Below are 22049 nucleotides of genomic sequence, written 5' to 3'. Positions count from 1 at the left end.
GTAGCTGGCGTTGACGCAGCCGATCAGCCAGGGTGAACTCTGCTGACCTGGAGAGGGGAGCGCAGCGGATGAGCGATGAAAATGCAGCGCAATGCAGACAAACGCTGCAAACATGTCTGCCTGCTCCGAGAGGGTTTTTCTCAAGCGAAAAAAAGGCCGCAGCTACAGCAAAGCTTCAAGCACTTGAGGAAGACACAAGCGTTTGAGACGGAGGAGAGAAAATGAATGGGAAAATAAAAGCAGTGACACCAGAAGCTCAGTGCGCACAAGGTGTGTGGGAACAAAGAGGGGAACTGTATGCAAATGATGGAGCTGCGTGAAGGAGGAGGGAGGTCAAAGTGAAAAATGATAGGCCTGTGGATACAAAATAGGACAATATTAATAAGTTACGATGCACGTGTGACGCGTATGGTGGTGAAAATGAAGAAAAACTTTTGATTCAGGCCCATATTTTCGTGCTGTGCCACTTTTAAACTGCATTCCATGAAATGCTGGTGACAGTGATCGTCTGTACTGGCATTTTCTGTATTAAGTCATGATGTTTGAGGATTTAAATAAATATGCAGCCGCTGAAAAATAGCCACGCTTCAGAATTAACATCTGATTCTGATGGAGTGACTCGTGTCTGTTGCTCTCCACATCCTAATCACAAAGGTCAGCACCGGAGTTGCAAAGTGCATGTAAAATAAACCAAAGGCCCTTCCTTCGTCCTGAACTGCTGGTTCTTTTGTCCCAAACTCTGCAAAAATAATGTGGCCTAATGAGGCAGAAAATCGCTCAACAAAACACAGAAAATGTCCACAGAAAAGAAGAGGAGGCGTTGTTTTTCTCTACCTCCTGTGGACACTTTCAATCCACAGATCTGTCAGCAAAATTATTGTTTCACATTAACTTAATCTGACCTGGCCTCAGGTGACCCGGCTACGCACCAGGTAGGTTTATGAACGATACCACAAGCAGGAGATGAATTATTTATTTCTAGGGCTGCTTCTGTAAGCTGCTTCAAGCCACGAAGCAGCTCCCGTTATTGATTTGGATGTGTCCTCTCCCAGCAGCTCATTTGAAGCCGCTTGCCGCACAGAAGGGCCACATTCCTTCCCTGTCATCAGCGTTCAAAACTAAATCTGGAGTCTTCAAAAGAATCCAGAAGTGAGGATATCTATGTTTTACTGTGTCCATAGGAAATTGGTGCTAAATTATATTCTGAAAAACCAGCTTCGGATCATCTACCTGACATGAACGCTCCATTCTATCAACGACGTTTAGTGCAAGACAAGATTATAAAATGAAAAAATATTCGTCTTATCAGGATTTGATTTCATTTTGAGACCGGAATCGTTTTTCTAGTGAGCAAAACGGCACCGGAGTGTCACATCCTAAAGGTGAGTTTGAACTGTGTGGGGTGTTGTGTTAGGTTCTGCTTGGGTCAAGGCCGCCGCTCGTTTGCGTAATTCAAAGAAAATCTTCCAAAGCGCCGTTTTAAATTGGAAATGGAATTAAAATCTCACCAGCACTGTTGTAGTTTTCTCTTGACTTAAGAAGAGTGAACTTATCAGCTTCGCAGGAGACTAAATTTCCCCTCACTACGTTTATTTTCGCAGGGTTCTGAGGCTGACGGGGGCAAAAACGCATCGGGACCGGTGCGAGTCTTCCATCCGAGTCCAACTTGCCCTGTGAGCCCTTTGCACAAACACGTCCATGTCGTGCAGCTAACTCCACCGGTCCACCTTAAAAACATCTTCCGGCTTTCCAGACATCCCCTTTAAGAGAGGTTTCCACGCGTGCGTGCGGACAGCAGGTGGCGCTGTCAGACCGCAGCATGTCACCGAGCTGACTGTAGGAGAGAGGGGCACAGCGGGGGAATCAAACACATTTTCCCTGTTCATTTTTTATACGGAATACGCGCATATTTTGCCAATTTCGTTTCGTCTCTCCTCTCAAAGATTCTCAAACGCTTCCACACCATAGAAACACCAAGTAGACGCACATGTGAGCACAGAAACCCAAACCAATCCCATTAGATTGTCAAAAAAATCTAACTGCTGAAATTTTTAATGTCGATGTACAACAGAATCACCTGTAAATGTGAGGAACAGCTGTGGAAGAGAAACTAAAATGTGAAGTCTGCCTGTATAATCCGGATCATTCCACGTGGATTAATTTATATACATTAGACATTATGAAAAGCAGACGCGGAGGGACCCCTTGGAGCCCCTCCGAGGACCCCTGCTGCTCCCCGGATCACACTTGGAGACTCATTTCGTAATCAAACCCTAAACATCAGCCTGAGGCGCGGTAGTCGTGATCGGTGCGTAAAAGCCACTTTAGGCCCGCGGAGCTCCAACTACCGCCGCCGTTCGTTAAGCGCGCGCTGTGCTTTCAGCGCGTGCACGCGGGGACACAATTAACAAATGATCAAGTCAACGAAATCTTTACAGAGAAGCTGACAGATCAGCGGTACGGCGCTGCGTACCGGAGAGTCCTAATAAACAGGGGAAGCGTTATGTAAGCGCCTGCAGTCTGTGCGCCCCTGCCGAAGACACCGAGTCCGCCGGAGAAAATAGCCCGGTTCACTCCGGGAGACTGTGGAGTCGTTTGAGGTGGAGCAGTATTGAAAATAAATATTGTCTGAAGGATTTTGACACAGAGATGTAAAGTCTTGAAGGTGAAATACCACATAAATTCCATCCACTTACCTCTTGATTTGCATAATCTATCGCCTTTATCAGTTTAACGGTGCACAATTAAAAGACAGAAAAGACTAAACTACGTCTTGACATGTCAGAGAAATATGCTTCCTTTTGAGGAAGAGATATAAAAATAAATTCACGTTGGACGATGGACAAGTGGAGGTCAGTTGATCCTCCTCTTTCAGTCACTTCATATGAGTGAAAAGCTTTAATGAAATCTAAAAAAAAAGAAAAAGTTATTTCTTCTCCCAGGTATAGCCTCAACCGGACGGTGTGCACTTGTCTGTCTTGACCACGACGTTTTTCTCTTTTTTAACCACTTTATTTTGGATTTTTGGAGCAATATTAACCCTTAAGAGCTCTACTTCTGGCTGAACTTTCTTCAAATCCAATCACATACTTTTGAACATCAATCTTCAAGATATAAAGATGTGATGTCAAAAGACTCAATCTACCTCAACAATATTAACAAATGAGCCAGTATGCTGCAGTTGCAATATTATTTTCTTTACTACATTAACGTTTTAAAAGGCTGGCCTTATCAGGCAACGCCTGGGTGAACGTTTTCCAATTTATTTTCTGAGAGCCAGAAATAAGAGCAGAACGCAATGAAACCTGCTGAACACAAGTTCTCTGAGGCAAAATGTAAGAAAATAAATCATCTGCAAACCCACAGAAGGTTCATGTGTGACCTCTTGTTGTTATTTATGTTTACTGGAATAATTTAAAGGCACTTGGAGTGGAAGAAGGTATCCCGTCTGTCTGTTTAATTAGCAGCACTGGGATATTTAAAGAAATTGGTACAAAAAAAAAGACAGAAGGAAAGAAATGGATGAAAACGTATCGTCATGTTGCCAAAACATAAATTAAACTCATTTTAAGCAGCGATGACTGGGAGTTTCCCTAAAATGAGACTCAATCCTTAATAAAATAAAATAATAAATACTGTAAATAAATGACGTCCCTGAATTTTGGTTTGTTTGAGGGAAGAATTGTGGGAAATGAAGGCTGAACATGTGCTTTAGTCTGTTTTTATGTCACAGAAATCTCGTTATTTTGCCATTTCAAACTTTAACAGGCTATTCTATTTCTATTCTGTTCTATTCAAGTGCATTTTTAGTCCGCCGGCGTTTGTATTTCAAGCTGTTGGTTGTGGCGTTTTTCAGCAACAACTGATTTGACGGACAATGTTTGACTACGTCTAAAATCTCCCTAAGCCTTCACATTAGTAAACGGTTCAGTGATACATTTTGCGCTTATTTTTTAATGCAGGACACGCATGCATAAATTAAAAATCTTCCAATCAGCTGTATTAGGAGGACAAAGCCTCTCAGATGATCCTCTCCAAAAAGCAGAACCTGATTCTTCTCTTTGTGCGCGCAGCTCGTTAAAGGGACTTTAGTCTGCGGCACCAAATTGGCCTCTGGTCTGTGGTGCGCCTCAAACTCCCTGCATCTGGTCCTCTGGTCCTCTGGTTCGTGCATTCATCAATTCATTTACACGCTCCTCAGCCTCGAATACATAACGGAGGCCTGGGAGGGAGAGGAAAAATTGAAGGGTTTTGACCAAAAATATGCACAGTTCATTTATATATATCCTAGCGAGGTCAGGAGTCTGCAGAGGAGTAAACAAATATACAGATAAAGCGCGATTGAAAGAATTCAGTAATGAGTGTGTAATCATGTAAAGAAGAGGATTAAGTAATCAGATAGAAAAACAGAGCACTGGTGGTTTAATAAATCTGCTGGGACGCACAGGTTTATTAGATCCCTGCGCGTTATTAAAACCTGAGCTAATGCTGCCTCATGTTGTGCCACCACTAAACTTAGAAGTTAAACGTCCTAATTTAAAAGCTATTTGACGGCCCTCTGCTCTGCTTTCACCCCAGGGGGAAGGAGAAGAAGAAGGATCTCTGCAGGGTTCAGATTACACTGCAAACAAGCCTCAATCAGGCCAAATTATTAACGTGGATCCAGTGTAACATGCAGATCTTATCAGAGCCGGATCACCAGGAGCACTTCCATGTGTTTGACAAAAGGGGAAGGAGAAAAACAACATTGAGAGAATTAGCTTTGGCAAGATTTCATAACATGAGCAAGAACACAAGGGACCAAAACAGAAACATGGACTAAAAAGGCACCAGAGAGCAAATAAAAAGTGGTTTTATATGGAAGTAATATACTAGTTTAAATCACATCCAGGCAGAATTAAGCATAATGCTGCTAAAACTGTCACCTAAATGTCTTAAAACAAGTATAAATGATAACAGAAGAAGGGGGAAAAGCAAGATTATTTTAACTCACTATTAATGAGCTTTATTTAGAAATGTAGCAGGAAAAACAGAATATAATTTAGTTATTGGATACTGCAAATAGTCCTAATTAGTTTATTTTTTTAAAGACTTTTTGGACAGCTTCTCTGTTAAATTAGGCCTAAATCTGTGGATGGTTACAGTGACTCTTCAACCTCCAGCTCTCCCCTTTGTCCCACATCCTGAAATGTAAAGAAGTGGCTGCTTGAAACCTTATCTAGCAAAGTCCAGACAGCCTATTATATTTCCCCACCCGCCCAATTTTAAGAAAACTTCACTTGAAGAGGAGAAGAAAGGAGGCTCATCCACTCAAAATCTGCTTCTGACACATCACGCCTCCTGCCTCGGTGGCCTGCAGCAAAAGCAAAAAGGTTTTTCATCTGTCTGACACTTGACAAATAGCCTCCTGTAGGTGAGAATATGTGTAGTCAAAGAGGTAGCAGCACTGACATACTAATCAATAATCAACAAGCTGCGGCCTGAACTGAACGCAGGAATGCCATGAGCAGAAATTCAAGCTAATTTCGCACCAGTGTTTTGGTCATACTATGGTGTGTGTGTGTTTGTGTACGTTGGTGGCTTCATTCCAGTCCGCTGAGCCTCTGCTCCTTGCCCTAACTGCCTGGTATGAGGGGGTCAGAGGTCACTGCAGCTTGTGGCCATGTTCAAATCCCTCTATAGTGTGTGACGTTCTCAACTGACCTGTCAGGCTATAAAGGAACCAGTGTCCTGATATTAGGTTCCAGACCGTGGAACGTTTTAATCAGCTGAGTCGAGGGTTTAAATTGAATTTTTACGTCCAGAAAGGCTCTATTGCTTGAGGACAGCGTGCACTTTGTTGCTATTTACTGCACAATTATCCAGAAATTTGACATGCAGTATGTAGACTTAAAATTGTGGCTGGGTCAGTAATGAGAAATTGATAAGATTTTAGGGCAAATGTATTGTGAAAGCGATTTCTTAGGGAAAGAATTTTACCATAGTTTAGAACAACAACAACAAAAAAACATTAAAATAACAATAATATGCTATTGGGGATTATCATAAAAACATGGTCAAAAATGAGACGTTTTCAGCCATTACTGTAATTGCATTAGGCACATTTTAACAGTAAACAACAGGGATTTAAGTAAGTTTAATATGGGTTACTATAAGAAAAACAACTTTTTATTCAGTTATTTAATATTCATATAGCTGACATGGCTGCATGTCTAAACATAAACTCCTGTTTCCATCTGCAAACAACATTTTCTGTTACACTGGCTTGATATTAAAACAAAATCTGAAAATAAACTTTAGGTGGTGCAGCTTTTAGCAAAAGTGCAGCTGTGATAAACAAAACATTTTATTAATTTTGAGTAAAATTCTGTCCACAAACTTATCAGCACTGAGCCTTAAAAACACTCAATGAATACAAGAAATTTATTTTGTTTAGGTTTGCAACGTTGATGAATAAATCTATAATATAAGACATGGGCTACAAATCATATAAACCAAAGAGAAAATTACTTTTTTTTTTTTTTTTTTTTTTTTTTAGTATTTTACTATTTATGGGTGACACCATTGTAACCGTGCTGATAGGACGACAGCATAAATAACCTAATCTGCTCCTCTGATCAACTCAGCCCTCCTCGACACTTGGCTCATGGCTGCACTCGAGGCCAGCTCAAGTCATCTCGTTGATAACTGATTGAATTGTACGTTAAAAGTTGCTCCGGTCCCCATGCTCCATTCAACCTTAGGCTACATCTGGCTCTCTCCTGTCCCCAGAAAAGCCTTTACAAATGGAGTTGAGCTCCATGACGGAGCAGAAGCCCTCTGGCGCTGGTTTTCCCCTTCCTCCTCCCCCCCTCCCGGTCCCTCTGGCCAGGGAAATCCACCAGACCTCAGCTCTTTGGGCTCCCTGTGTCGTTTCTAAATGTGTTTTCAACGTTTTGAGGTCAGTTATTAACTCGAGAGCAATTAAATTATTTTACGCACGCAGACTACAAATTATACAAAGAAGGAATCACTTCAGACAAGAGGTGCTCACTCATTTGATCATTCTGCAATAATAAAAATAATAATAATAATAATAATAATAATAATAATAATAATAATAATAATAATAATAATAATAATAATAATAATAATAATAATAATAACAACAATAATAATAACAATAATAGTAGTTAACGTTATTATTAAATTTATTCTTGTTTTTTCGTAGGGCTCGGTGTTATAAGGAAGTGTAAGATACCCATTTTATAAATATTTTTAATTATTATTTCAGAGCTGAATGCCTCCATGTCAGACACGAACATGAATGGAACAAATGCCGACATATTTGTAATTGTTAAAATTCCAGTGGGTAAATGTCGGGACTTTTACAAACACACCGTGAGGCGTTTCAATTGTGATTTTAAAACTTGCAGCAGCGCTCTTCCCATCTGCTCTCCACACAGGCCGCCGTCCCTCCCTCTGACCCCGGCTCAGTGCAGCGGGATGCTGGGTAAAACCCGGCACAGGCAGCGCTGTTGCCCCGCGGTTTCCTCCTCCGTGCGGAGCCACGATCGCGGTGATGGGAATGAACACACAGTGGGAAGGCTAATGAAGGGGAATATCAGTTGTTGTGGCACACGGTAGCTTCAGCTTTCTAAACCCAACATGGAAGGCTGAAGCAGACTAAAACTCCCTCATGTTTGTGTTGAACTATTTAGTGCTACGTGAAAAGTATAATGTTAAGATCACGTGACCTTTGCGCTACTTAGTTTGAGTTCCTGGAGGTTTGGAACTTTTACGCACACTGTGAAATTAATATAACTAAGAGCTGTAAGCAAAAAGGATTGTAAGGCTTTGCCGTAAAACACAGCATTTTCCACCGTATGAAATTAAGGCTGTAATAAGAAACCCTGTGGTATAAAGCTCTCAACAGTTCTGTTGTCAGTCCCTTTATATATTAACTGACGATCCTCTCTTAGTGTGAAATCGCTACAACTGGTCAAAAGAGGAATATGGAGGTGAGGAGAGGAAAATGCAAATACATTTCAGTGCTCATTTAATCTAGACTGTAGCTCAAATGTGGTTTGCGTGAATTTAAAAGGACAAAGCTCTTTGGGTCACCACGAAGAACCTTCTATTTTAGCGCATCGTGGAGCCATTAGATTACACGACAGTTTTTTTTTCTTGTTTTTGATGAGGAAACGTTGTTTTACACGTTAAACAGAAGCTGTGATGTGTGTGGAGTCAGACCCGCGTGGGAGGGACAGAATTCAAACAGTAAAATTAAAGGGGTAAAGCTTATTTTTTCAGCTACATACAACAACGTGTATGCAGCTCTTTCCTTCAACTCGTCTTGGTTTTACGCACAGATACGCCGAATGGGTTCTTGCAAAACCAGAACACACGGACGGAACCATGATAAAATCATGGATGACGTTTTTTCCGTGTCTTTTTCACTCAGTGTGACATACTGTGCATGCAGTGTAAAAACTGAAAGCAATTACTCTATTTGTGGTAACAGGAAAAAGCTCAGATATCGTGTTTATATTTTACATTTATTTTGCGTGATTTTTCTCTTTTTTCCTAGATAATTGTGGGAATATTTTCCTTTCAAGTTGGATATTTTATTTCATTCTTATATGTACAACATGGAAATCAAATAGTGCGCTTGCAGCCTATAAGTTTTAATCTCTGGCAATGCTGTTTTATCATGCAGAGCCGTTTCAGCCTCTCCTGCTCTCACGCAATCACGTTTCACAAATTCATTCACAGACAGAAAGAAAGAAGCAAACAGACTGAGAAACTGTTGATGCACTAAAATCCAGCCCCCCCCCGCCCCCCATCACATTTCCACAAGTTGCTACCAAACAACGTCAACAGATTTGCTTTGTTCATTAATATTTCACACCCAAATATTATGAGCTTGTGAGTGACCTTGCGTAAAGAGACGAGTGACAGGCAAATACTTTACAGTTGAGAGATTACACATAAAAACGTCCTGACAGCTTTTATCGGCCTCCGTGTATTTAATTGTCTCAAAGATCAATGCAAAGTGCTGACCCTGACGCGGTATGTGTCCGTCAGCATTAACAATAACTTGGTTTCCCAGTCAGTGACGAGTATAATTTTGTGCGCAATAAGCTTCAGCTCTTTGGAAAACTTTCTCGTCTTTTTTTTCGCAAAATGCATTATTCTTGCGCTCTGGCTTGTTTTGTTCTTTTTTATGTACTCTTTCTATTGTTATTCTATAGAAGTTACAGTCTGCTGGTTCCCAATCCGCACAGGAATTTAACCCTGAATCGCCAGCAGCAGCATAATGGCTTGTCTCTGCTTCTACTATGGCCCCTGCAGGCTCCAGCAGCAGCAGCAGCCGCCAAGCCGCGGCCAGACAACCTGCCAGCCCCCGGCTCCCCTTATCAACCTCGGGGCTTTGGCCTGGACCTTATACCGCAGAGTCTCATTAATCAGGAAAACATCGCGTCAAACATGGCAGAGTGAGCGAAGGGCAAGTCCGGTCAAAGCTTCTTAGAAGAGTTGCTTAGTCCTACGCTGCACACGCTATTCTGCAATTTCGAATCGCCTTTAGGGGGGGTTTAGCAGTTTTCCTGTGTTTTTCTTCCCATTGGTACCTGAGTGTCTGTGAATTGTTTATTTTATTACATATGAAATCAGTATACTGCCGGGTTTCTACCATGCAGTTGTTTTCCTGCAGGATTAGTAGTTGTTTATGGAAGGGAATATTGACGTTTTACGCACCGTGGTCATGTCTGCTCACAGGCTTCATGCAAATACATGCAAGCTACAACTCTGTTTGTCTTTCTGAGTTGTTCAGAGGTGTAAATGCCCCTGTAGGAGCGTTGTTTTGGCCAGATTATTGTGGGTTCTCGTTGCCTCGTATATTAAACCCAGTAGGTTTGAATCACCTCATGTGCAGCGGTTGGAAATGCTGCATGAGTAAATGTCTGCGGTTTGCCTCTTATTATTGCAGGCTCCGGAGGCCTACCACGTCTTCCTTCCCACACCCCTCAAACACACTGGGAAGGGAATCCCTCGCTACTGTAAAAGTTTAACCAAACCGAAGACACAACATTTGACCTTCTTTGAAGGATATTTGCCCTCAGTCATCATTAGTTCTATTGTTAAACTGCCTACAATGTGGATAAGCACTAGATGTGTTTGGGATCTATTTCCTTTCTAAACCTCTTTCCCTCAGGACAAACCACTTATCTGTATTTAATTGCAGACCAGATATGGCTTTAACATTTCTGAAATTGCTCCTATTAGAGCAAATTGAAAGGCTGAGGACATTTTGTGACAAAGTAGTTCAAGATATCTTGCATCAAAGATGAAAAGCAGCTGCGTTTGCAAAATGAGACAATTTATGGAACAACTAATAAATAAGTTGTATAATCACCCCATAACCCTCCCAAATTTCCCTGTTCAACACACCACAACCCCCCACCAAAAGAACAGCTCAAAAGAAAGAGAAACAGCCTGATAATTACACTCAGTCCCGTTTAATGGATGTTTCTTAATTAAAAAAAAGAAAAAAGAAAGGGAAAGTGCTTCAGAAATCCACCGTTCAAGTTTCCATATCGAGTGCAGTTTTTCTATGTATGTTCACAACCCCTCCCCCCAAAAAATCAATATACAAGAAACCCCATAAAATTCACAAAAATAAATATTCAGTTTCATATAAACAACCAGTGACTTCAAATTCCATGTCAAAAAAAACCTGATCTCAAGTATTGTATCAAAAAAGCGAAGTAAATGAGTGAATGCGGAGGACAGTGAAGTGGGGAAGAAGAGGAGGAAGATGGGAGAGAGAGAGAGAGAGAGAGAGAGAGAGCGCAGTCTGTAGCTGCTGCAGCACGATGCAATTGTTTACATTGATAGCGTCACTGTCAGAGAGCTATTTGTCTTAACGGTGGAAAGGCCCTCCCAACAGGCCATTACCACCATCTCCGTCCCTCAGCCGAGCATTGTGAGCGCTGCGTGAGAATAGGCTGGTGCGTAAGGGGGGCAAAGCCGCGCAGCTTTGGGCGCAGGGCTATTCCTCTTCCTCCTATGCCGCGCAGCCTATGCTTTTGACATGCGGATTAAAGGTTGAAAGCTTCGCTCTTGCAACACAGCTACTCCCCCACCACCACCTTTCAACCCCCTCTGGTTTTTTCTTCCTTCTACTTTTTTATTTTTTTTTCTTTTACTGCTCATACACCAGCTTGTGTCATAGCTTCAAAATAGCCAGTTTACAGGCTGACAGTCTAAGTTTGAATTGTCGTTCCAACCTCAGAAATAAGGCCCATGGTGAGTTGGGTGAGTTGGGGCTTCATGGCTGCAGAGTGGTGCGTAATTCACATGGTTAAAACATCTACCATATGTATCCACACTCATGTAGGCGCACTTTTTTTTGTACATTTCTTTTTTCTTTCTTTCTTTTTTTTTTTTTTTTACAATCACCCATTACATAGTTTCTACAATCCTCTGAATGAATGCGCCCTTTGCTGTGCTTGTGAGGAGGCTGACATCATTCACGGGCTTTGGGTTTGTTGTGATCTGGCTCGCCATAAGCTGGGCCTCTCTTTGTCGCAGACAGAAAAGCATGCCAATTAGCAGAGCGCGTCCTGCACTGCCATTAAAACACACACACACACACACACACACACACACATCTACACATTCATTTCAGAATGTCTACATGTATATAGGTGCGACTTCAGCCACTTGATTTAAAGGTGTGCGCACTGAAGTCTGCTGAAATTAAAGGCTACATGAAACAGGTCTGGGATACTACATTGAGCGGCCATATTCCAAAGGCTACATTCAGGGGTGGTGAGATGGTGATGACAAATACAGAAAGCGGAAAAAACCTGATTGTATTTCTGTTTTGGAGGGTGTCTCAGAGAGGAAGAAACACATTAATTTTAAAACGCAAATGACAAATTGTATTTTTTTCTCAGTGGAAACGTAAATATCCACATAATCAAAGGAATGCAGCTTGGCTCGTGTCTACATCCAAATGAATCATCTTTAGTATTTTTCTATCACCACCTCTCCTCTCAGACATCATTTCACAAGCCAGTCAGAAAACCCTAAAGCTGAAACAAGACCCCTAACAAAGTGCAATGCATTCAAGCCCTGTCTCTTGTGCTTTGTTGCATTGTTTCTGAGTAGCCAAGGTAAGGGGGGTTTGGATCTTAATCTCATCACACTGTCATCCTGTTCTGGATATTGTCATTATGTCTGTACTTATTTTACATTTCTTGACTCACTTACACACTCCAAACGCACACACACACTCACCCTGCCATAAATAGGATGTGCAGAGGACAAACAGTGGCCAAAGTGGACATGGAGGGACACGAGTGAGACCTGCAGGTACAATGCAGGAGCCTTATTCTCTTTGATTGTCTCTACATAAGGCCTGTGTTGTGTCTGGGCCTGTGTCTGTGCAGTCAGAAAATCAGGAAAAGCTCGGCAGAAAAAAATTGGAGTGAAAACCAGATCACAAGCACCCAAAAAAAAAACAAAACCCCCCCACGACCACCAAGAATAAATTCCTGTCACATCTAATAAAGGCTTCACTGTGAGCATATAAGCAGACATTAATAAATCCATATTTTAAATAATTCTCTGAACATTTTGGGCACATTGTGGCCAAGCTGGTCAGCATGACTGTCATTAAAGAAAACACAGCTGGTACAGAAAATATACCAAGTGGCACAGAATGGGGAAACCCTGATTCTATCTTTCTTTTTGATTTACCAACTTGCTCTCAGTCCCAACCAGATTCAAAGTAGCCTCATCCCAAGGAATGCTGTGATATTTTTTTTTACCCCCTTCCCTCTTTCAGACAAAGCACAAACCACTGAAACCCTGGCACCATACAATCCAACAGGTCGGGCATTTATAGGAAAAAAAGCGAATAAGAAACAATCGAGTTCCGAAAATAGTCAAGTGAACACAATGTTGAGAACCTAACATATTGCTTAGGATTGATAGCTTATCTTAAAAAGACAGTGTTTTTTAAGCGTAAATCCACGAGCGGTTTCTCACAGTCCTGTGGGCGTTTTCAGAGGCTCCGAAAAGAGATCTTGTGGGTTTCTCTCGATCAAACTTCAAAACAAAGCGGAATGTAAATCCATTCTCAGGCGGAAACAAAAGGGGGAAAAGATAATAATCAGAATAATAAAAAAAAAGCACCGGGAAAGTTGTGCGCAATTTTGGTGCGCTCGCGTTAAGACTCAGGCTACGGTTAGGTTGGACATGGACACGATGGGGGCTTTTTTTTTGTTTTGCTTTTAAAAAAACAGCTCAGTATTTCCTAGTTCTCTGAGCGTGTGGGGGAGGGAGAATCTGGCCGCCTGGCTGCCACCTCCACACGGGGTGGGACGGAGGGGGAGGCCCGGGGCCCCTCAGCGAGTTCAGGGAGTAAGCAGGGCACAAATCCCCGTCGCTGCCAACAATCAGCGACGGCGGGGATGGGAAATTTGCCATCAGGCTGAAAGGCATTTTTGCAGGCGATGCTACAGTGCTCGCGTTGCTGCTGCGTTTGCGTCTGCTCGGTAAATCCTCAGTGGATGCTTCCTCGGGACGAGAAGAAGAAGACGAGGACGAAGAGGAGGAGGAGGAAGAGGAAGAGGCAGCCTTGTTGACCCTGGGCACGTTTTGTTTTGTTTGCGTCCTGGAAATTCTAGTTTTCTTATTCCCCAGCACCGGAGCCCTGCAGTTTTTGTTCCTGTGTTCCCCCTCCTCGATATACGGGGTGTCCTGGCTGCTCCTGCATTCCTGAGGACCACAGGGGGACCTGGGGGCCACATCAGGGCTCTTCTCTGTGGCTTTAATCCCGCTGTGGAAAAAGTCTCCTTGTTTGATGGCTCCGCTGGGATATTGACCATTGCTGCTCTCTGTATTATCTCCTTTACATTTGACAACAGCGGCCTGGCTCTGGTATTCATATTCATCACAGCTTTCCTCCACTTTAACTTTCACATTGTGGAGGTTGAAGGGTGGTGTCCTGCCACCGTCAGAGTAGGGGGTCACACAGGGCTCCTCCGACTCGGTCTTTATTTTTTTCAGTGGAGTGGGCAGTTTCAGGCTGGTGGCTTTCGTCTCCCTTTTGTCCACACATTTCTGGGGCTTGGCGTCTCTGTTGTGGTCACACTGTGCGCTCAGTCCCGGGAGGCATTTGGTGGGATGCCCCGGCGTCCTGCGTGGCGGGTGAAAGGCCTTAGTGGTCCGGTTATGGAGGACCAACTCATCCACCGGGTCAGCCCTGTTGGGATCAGACTCACGTGTCTTTTCCCTTTTGGACTCAGTGAAAAAACTCTCCTCCACAGCAGCTGAGTTAAACTTGGGTGGCTGTAAGTGTCCCAAGTCCTTCCTAGTTTCACTGCATATGAACTCACAGTTCTGGTCCTGTTTGCGGTCCCCTGATCGTGAAGTGGCAACAGTGTGGCCCTGCGTCCTGTGCTGCTTGTCTTGCTGCTGTTGGTTGTTGTAGTGAAACGTGGGCTGCAGGACTAAAGGTGTTTTACTGCTGCTGAGGCTTTTGGCGAGAGAACCGACCCGCGCCCGTCTGAACCGAATGCTCTGGACCGACACCCGGCTGGAAACGGAGCTGGAGTCGGACTGAGATGAGCTCTCCTCCTCCTCCTCCTCCTCCTCTGAGCTGACCTCTGAACTCTCTGATTGCGTGTCATCTTCATCTTCCTCTTCCTCGTCGGAGCTCCCGGAGTTGCTGCTGGTGGAGAAGCCGGATCCAAAGTCCGAGTCCGGGTAGGCACGGTCCGAGTAGGTGCTGGACTCGGTGTCGCTGCTGCAGCTCTCCGGGAAGCTGGGCTCCTCGTGGTGGTGGTGATGATGATGATGGTGATGCTGGTGGTGGTGATGATGGTGAGGTCGCGGGTCGAGATAGAAATCCGGACTGAGGTGGAACGCCCCGAAGGACGCGCCGTGGCTGCCGGTAGATTTGGGCTGAACGAGCAGCACCGGCGGTGCGTGGTGGTGCGCGTGTCTGCTCCTGCTCCACGAGTGCCTCGCGCTGTCCCTGCCGCCGCCGCCCCCCTCGCGCCTCCTCTTCCTTTTGTGAAGTAGGTCGCCGGCTGAGCGCGAGAGCCTGGACTGAGCAGCTATGGCGGACTGAAGCACCACCGGCTGCCGGCTCACGGCGCTGCGCAAAAACGAGTGCCTTTGGCTCAAAGTAACGCGGTTCCCTGTTATTTTTGCTGTTTCATAGTTTTTAAAGTGTTTGTGACTGGACTTAGTGGCCGAACGGTACTCCCGCCCGTGCGTTTTGTGATAAAATTGAGGTAGTTTGGAGTCGGTAAGGCAAGGAGTCAGCTCTCTCCTCCTGGCCGTTTTGCTGTGAAGCGCCAGAGTCTCCGGGACGCCGTGCAAACTAAACCAAACTTTTTCCTTCCACAGTTCGGCGTCCGCACGGAGGAGCCCCGAGGACGCGTCCTCGTCCCCGGGGGGACACGTTGCTTTCGCTTTCCTTTTGTTGGACTTCAACACCCGCTCCGTCTTGCAGGAGAAATACAGAGCCTCCACGTCCTCCCGCGATATGAGAGTGCATTTAGCGGCGTGGAAAGCTATAGAGTTTATTGCTTTGAGCTTCCGCAGCTCCTCCAGGTCGCAGTGGTGCTTCTTCACCTTCAGGTGGTCCATGCGCTTGTGCACCGTGGTCCGGGGGATGTTCTTCAGCAGGTCGGTGAAGACCTGAGACAAAGCAAACATTTGCTTGCCTTTGATGAGCAGGTATCCCAATCTCACTCCTTGCATTTCCTCAAAGCCACACTCCAGGTCTCCCATGGTTTATGCATCCGCTACAGTGTATTAATCCATGTAGTCACTCTCAGCATATTATGGATTTACCAGTAAATGGCACAGGCTGGTGAGCTCAAGGCATCCTGCTCATACCTTTAATCCATCCACACTGCTGCTGCTGCTGCGTCATGAAAATGCAAACTTTGACATGCAGAGTTAAATGGAGCTGCCCCTGTCTAATAGGTTGAATGAGCCGACAGCATCCACTCCTCGGCTCCTGCCCCGGTCCGGCATGGTGGAGGAATGCGACGGATACGTCCACCAAGCCGGGGCTGCTGCTGCTGCTGCTACCTGCCTCTGCCGACTCCACTCCCCTCTGGTCGGCAGCAGGACGAGGGGTAGGTGTACACCACTGCCTCAGCCAGAGGGATAAAATAGCGAGAAGAGAGAGAGAGGAGAGAGAGAGAGGGAGAGGGTGTAGTGAGGGTGGAGGGGAGGGAGAAAGAGAGAGAGAGAGAGAGAGGGAGAGAGAATCACAGACAGAGAGAAACAGAATAAGAGCTAAAATGCAGCTGCTATTCTGGCTGCTGGTTAAGCCACAAATAAAATGACAGAGAGAGGAGGTGGGCCAGTCTGGAGACACCTTCATCAATTAATGCCCTCAGAGTCCACGCCCATTGGACGCCGACTGACAGGTGATGCAATAAAAATGGATATTCCATCCCCACACCCTCACCGTTTACAATAGTTTTTTGCAATTCTGCCCACAGTGTTTGCCGTTTGAGTAAATAATGCAGTTATGACAAGTTCATATTTCAATGAGCGGAATAAAGAGCAGCTGAAAAAAATCCAGCCTCCACCCAGTTGGTGTAGGATAAGTAGCCCGAGCCTGCAAAATTGTCACGATAAGACTGGAACGTAATCGTGCTGTTCCCTGTCGGTCCACATCAAAATGCATGCGACAGAAGCCCTGCAGTATATGTCATCGGTTGCATGATGGTAAAACGACTCCACACTCGTGTACGCACCGCTGCTTAAACAAAGACCTTTGCTTTTTTTTCTTCTCCTTTTTACACTTGGCAAGCTGCTTTTCCACGTTTAGGCTGCTGCCCTGACCCCACACCAAACTCATTTGCTTTCGAACCTTTTTTCCCTCCTTCTGATTTTTCCTCGATGTTAAAGGATAGACTGACCAACGTATTAGCTGAGATCACATTTGTGTGGCTATATTGTAATTAATTAATTATTTTTTACGCAGTTTCCTTTTACTCTCCTCGGTGTGTCTATGTATGTGTGTGTGTGTGTGTGTGTGTGTGTGTGTGTGTGTGTGTGTAAATAGCAAACTCTGGAAATAATGTGAATTTAGCGAAGCTGTTGTAAAACTGCAAATTCATTTTAATTTCGGGCATTTTTTCCCCCCTCTCGAACCGGTGGAACAATGCGAGCAGTGACTGGACGGAATAAAAGTGCAAAGTCAGGGTTGCTTTTCCCTCATGGTTTTCTAGACAATGGAGCTGGAGTCACTTGAAAATCCAATCAAAATCTGTCGTTAAAATAGAATTATGAAATATAGAATTTATATAATTGCGTAAAGAATACATTAATAAGCTGTTGCGTCGATAAAACGTAGAAATATCAACAAGTAGCTTGTTAGAAGAAGGGTGTGGGATTATTGAACACACTGATTTTATTTGGAGGAATTCTTGGTCTTGGAAACATTTTGCGCACATTTTCTACTAGCATGTGCCAATTTAACGCATGCATACTTACCTACATGCACGCGTGCAAGAGGGGTGCGAGCACGCGCCGCGTACACACACACACACACACACACAGAGGCACTCGTGATCTGCAACGCGCACACCTCATCCACACGCACACACTTCGCCAGTCAGACGCAGCAAAGGAAACGTAGCTGATGCCACCAGCCTCAAGGCTTTCCAAATAATGTGACTGTGTAAATCATGGCGTTCCGCCCCAGAGCCATATTCTCTCAATACTGCGTTATGTTCCAGCTTTGTTATCCGTATAAAACACGTGGGTCTCCAGTGGCCCAGCGCGCCGGGGTCAAACTCAAGACAAGGGTGCGCTCATCTCCACAACGTTAAGCCTTCTTTGCTTCTTTACAGACCTGCCACTGTATATTGAATGGCATCGGTGTTACCCCGGTGTTACATCAAACTGATACAGTATGTGGGCGTCGTTATTGCAGCTATTCGTTAAATCGCGTGATGATTTGAAAATCGTGTCCCAAATATCCACGACAATATTCGAGCGGCGCGCAAAAATCACCAACGTGGTGCGCATAGACTTAAGCGCAGGATCGTGCGTGCCATTTGTTAATGGAGTGTGCGTAGGCATTAAACACACACACGCACGCACGCACACACACACACACACACACACACACACACACACACACACACACACACACACACACACACACACACACACACGGGTCAAAAGGCCAGGCTATACCTAGAAATGTCAGCCTGTTTGGGAACCTAAATAGATGCGTCTCTTTTTCTATAGTAAAGTAAACGTGTTGCTTCCAATTTAAGAGCTTATATTAGAGCGACTGTGCGTAATGTAGCAAACAGCTGTTCAGATAATCAAAAGTTATAATTGCAGTAGCCTCTACTGTGAAAAAATGTCACCTAGTTATGAATTATTTTGCTCGATAAGAAGAGCAGAAGGATCACCGTGTGTCTGAGTAACCAGTGAACATGTAGGATGCCCAGTGTCTTTAGCTCAGTTAACTCCACTCCAGCTCCACTCGACCAAGGGGTCATGTGACCTGCATTCTCGCCGCTCTTAAAGGCATTATATGGAACGCAGCGCTGATATGTCTTCGCTTTGTTTGTTGCAAAAAACAACTCGCTTTTCCTGATTCTGTATGACAGCGTTAATACATGGAACATGCGGGGGTTTCACGGATAGAAGGGGGGTGACGTGAGGGGAGGGGCAGCTCGGTGATGGTCCGGGGGTCCCCGGGGGAGGAAGGTGAGGAGGAGGGGAGGCAGCTCACAGATTCCCCAGATCCAGCCTGCACGGTGCCCGGCTTCTGAATGGGAGATCCATGGAGGAACAGACAGGCGAGGCTTGTTCCATTCTGACCACTGCATGTACTGCCCTTTGGGTAACCTGGGCTGCCTTTTTTTGTTTGACACAATACGCGTTTGTTGTTTTGCTTCTGCTCACATGTACACCCCTATCAATATCCAAGGGTTCTCACGTGAATAGGGTCGGTTTAAACCTGGATAAGCTCCAGAGCAATTCTCTTTGGTTTGCAATAAATCTCAAAATTCCCGTGCGCACTGCCTCGAGTATAATTGAGCTGGAACAGAAACTGATCTTCACTCAAACTGAATAAAACAGTTTGTTGGGTTAATGGATTAAATAATTAATTTCATACACTTTTCGGAGTTTTGGTTCGTCACACTGGTCTCTTAAACACCGCTTCTGATTTGGAGGCACCGTTTAGGAAAAAAAAATACAAGGTTAACTTAATAGCACATTAGCAGAAAAAAACAAAATAAAAGTTGAATTAATAATTAATCTTATTTATACTCCATGGAACACGTGTCATGTCAGCACATCTGCCTCCCCAGTTTCTCACAGACTAACTGCGCAGTGCGCACTCCTCATTCAAACGTCTCAACTGAGAAGCACCTAAAACGTCTTAAAACAGCTGATCAAATTTTGTAATTAATGGACAAAAATTACCACGTGTGTATATATATGCATGTTTGACTATTTCCAATTAAGACCAGGGATTCTTTGTTATGCACAGATGCCACCGGGCACTTATTCCCCCTCCTCCTCATCCACCCCACCTCTTCTCTCCTGCGCCTGGATGTCGGCCGGCACCACTGGGAGGAAACGAGGCCGAGTGGCCGAGAAAAAGACATCGAGTACGGGGAGGCTTCTTAGAGCAGCCCGGTGTGAGCCGGTGCTGCAGGGGGAAATGCTTCAGAGGGACAAATCTGGCGCTTTTAGGCTCATTTTAAGTGTTGGGCATTAGGAAAGTCTTGTCTGAGTTTGAAATGTTTGTGGCAGAGCTGGAGCTACATGGAAGGGGAACCAAAAAAACTAAAATAATAAATAAATAAATAAATCACGATGATCTGTGGGACGTGTTTGAGCATGGACTTAACCATAATTGTCACTGCCATTGTAATGCAGATTTATCGTAACATTCATGACACTTCAGAAAATGATAAAAACGAGAAACATAAAAGAATAAAATGTAATTTAAATTACTTAAATTATAGCGTGTGCGCCCTTTGTGACGAGTCCTGGTTGCTGTAAAGGACTTTAACTTTTTTTTTTTTTTTCCAAAATTTTCCACTACTTCACTGTGGAAGTCCGAGGCTTAATGGGGGATATAGACCGATTACGGTAAGAACACACACACACACACACACACACACACACACACACACAGTGCTGCATCTCAGTGCTTTTGTCTTCTGTCTTACAAGACAGAGTTGCTTAAAACTGAGAGTAAGATGAGAAAATTAAATTTATCCAACATAATTTAAAAAATATATGCAGTGTAATTTTAATATTTAAAAAAAACAAAAAACTAAGAATCTATATAAATAGTTCACCACACTTCATAGAATTAGGTGTAAAAAAACGTTTCTAAGTCGAAGTGTGTGCAACTTCAGCAACTGGCCATAAAAATAAATAAATAAAGATCGCGTTGTCCATGTAAGTTCCTGAACTCTTCCATTTTTTTTTTTTTTTTTTTTCATGAAGCCAAACGTGCCGTTCCTTCCTGCAGCTCCGAGTCATTTGTTTTGCATTGAGTTTTATGGAGACACTTGGTCAAGGAGGCGCAGGCACATGTAAGAGCATGGACTTTTTTTTGACACAAACCCACTGCCCCATGCCAAAACAATGAATTCCTCTCCACCCCCCACCACCCAGGGAGAATGTGATTTTACATGCAATCTGAGCCTGAAGTATGTGCGGACAGTGGTGGGGGGAGGGCTCTCTTCACCTTTCACTCCGCCGTGTTGGGACTGTTTGTATTTTTTTTTCCTGGGCCCCTGTGCTACTCCCAGACAGGAGAGGAGGATCCATGGGTGCACACTGTTGGACCTGCTGGAAGAACCAGGGAAGGGACACTGTGACTGAGCGTTCAGGGGTGCAGCTTTCCTACAGCCTGAAACTAATGACTATACATGCAAACTGTTGGCTATATTCCATCTTTTCCTACCAGGTGTCACTAACGCATCCTACAAAAAATATCACATTATACAGATGGGAATGGTCTGCCACAACAGCTCTGAAAATATATAAACTGCCACAAATTATAAAAAGGGCATGCAAAATGCAATACAAAGCAGTTAAAAATAACATTTAATATATCTATAAAACAGTCATATAGCCAATGAATGAATATCAGGCTCCGTTAAATTTAATGATGCATTTTTTGGGGTCGCTACAGGTGAATTACATTTACTACAGTAATTCATGCAAAAGGGAGACACAGGCAATTTATGAATTCATGGATGGTTCAGTCCAACACAATACATGTGCTGCTTTTTTCCAATGAAACACCGTTTCTGTTGATTCACTTTAACTAAAGTGTAATAGTTTGGCCAAATGAATATGTCACACAGCATACTTTACTTAACATAAATGATGTTAGACTGTTTGTTTGGCTTAGCAAGGTCTACCGGCACTACATAATGTCTACCTGACACCCATGAAAAATACGCACTACTTAAAATAAATGGATCCAAAAACAAGCATATGGCATCTGTTTGAGAACACAATTGTTCCAAAATAAAGGTCCAACCAGTAGTCATTTGTTGAAGCTTATGAGCTCAGTCTGTGAAAACATTCCTCCCAGAGTGCTTAGGTTTTCCCCTGCATTGCATGCACACACACACACGCTCCTTTTCTCTCTCTCACACACACACACATTTAAGATGCAATATTTAAAAACAAATTCAGACTTCATTACCACTCTGCTGTTTCTTCGCTCATGCATCTTACTTTTTTTCTGACAATTTATAAATACCAATAAAACAAATGAACTTTGGAGCTTGAAGAGATGGAGTCGAGCAGGCAATCTCCATCACAACAGTAACCAATAACTGCCAGGCAATGAAGTACATCCAACATTTGTTGCAATGCTAGCCTATAGGTCTGTCGGTGTGGGGGCTGCTCTTCCTGCTGCCTTGTCGTTGCTACTCCCTGCATGTTTCACACGTTCCTCATTCTGCACAGAGAGGCTGCAAAACTTCCCCCAGCCAACACAAACATGAAGAGAACCCCAGTCG

The 22049-nt window shown here is 43.9% G+C and overlaps 2 protein-coding genes across 2 annotated transcripts in view; both read right to left on the bottom strand.

Annotated features, from left to right (window-relative positions):
* The window catches only part of LOC129348051 (polycystic kidney disease 1 like 1-like), a 36072-nt gene that overhangs the window by 11032 nt on the left and 2991 nt on the right, over positions 1-22049 (bottom strand). The window lies entirely within an intron of this gene.
* On the bottom strand, positions 10484-16428 carry skida1 (SKI/DACH domain containing 1). The gene has a single exon (XM_035948970.2). The coding sequence runs from the start codon at positions 15793-15795 to the stop codon at positions 13297-13299; it is 2499 nt and encodes an 832-aa protein (XP_035804863.2). The 5' UTR covers positions 15796-16428; the 3' UTR covers positions 10484-13296.

The sequence above is a fragment of the Amphiprion ocellaris genome, chromosome 22, assembly GCF_022539595.1.
Source record: "Amphiprion ocellaris isolate individual 3 ecotype Okinawa chromosome 22, ASM2253959v1, whole genome shotgun sequence".
Taxonomy (NCBI): domain Eukaryota; kingdom Metazoa; phylum Chordata; class Actinopteri; family Pomacentridae; genus Amphiprion; species Amphiprion ocellaris.
The sequence above is the reverse complement of the archived record's forward strand: the minus strand, read 5'-3'. Positions and strand labels throughout refer to the sequence as shown.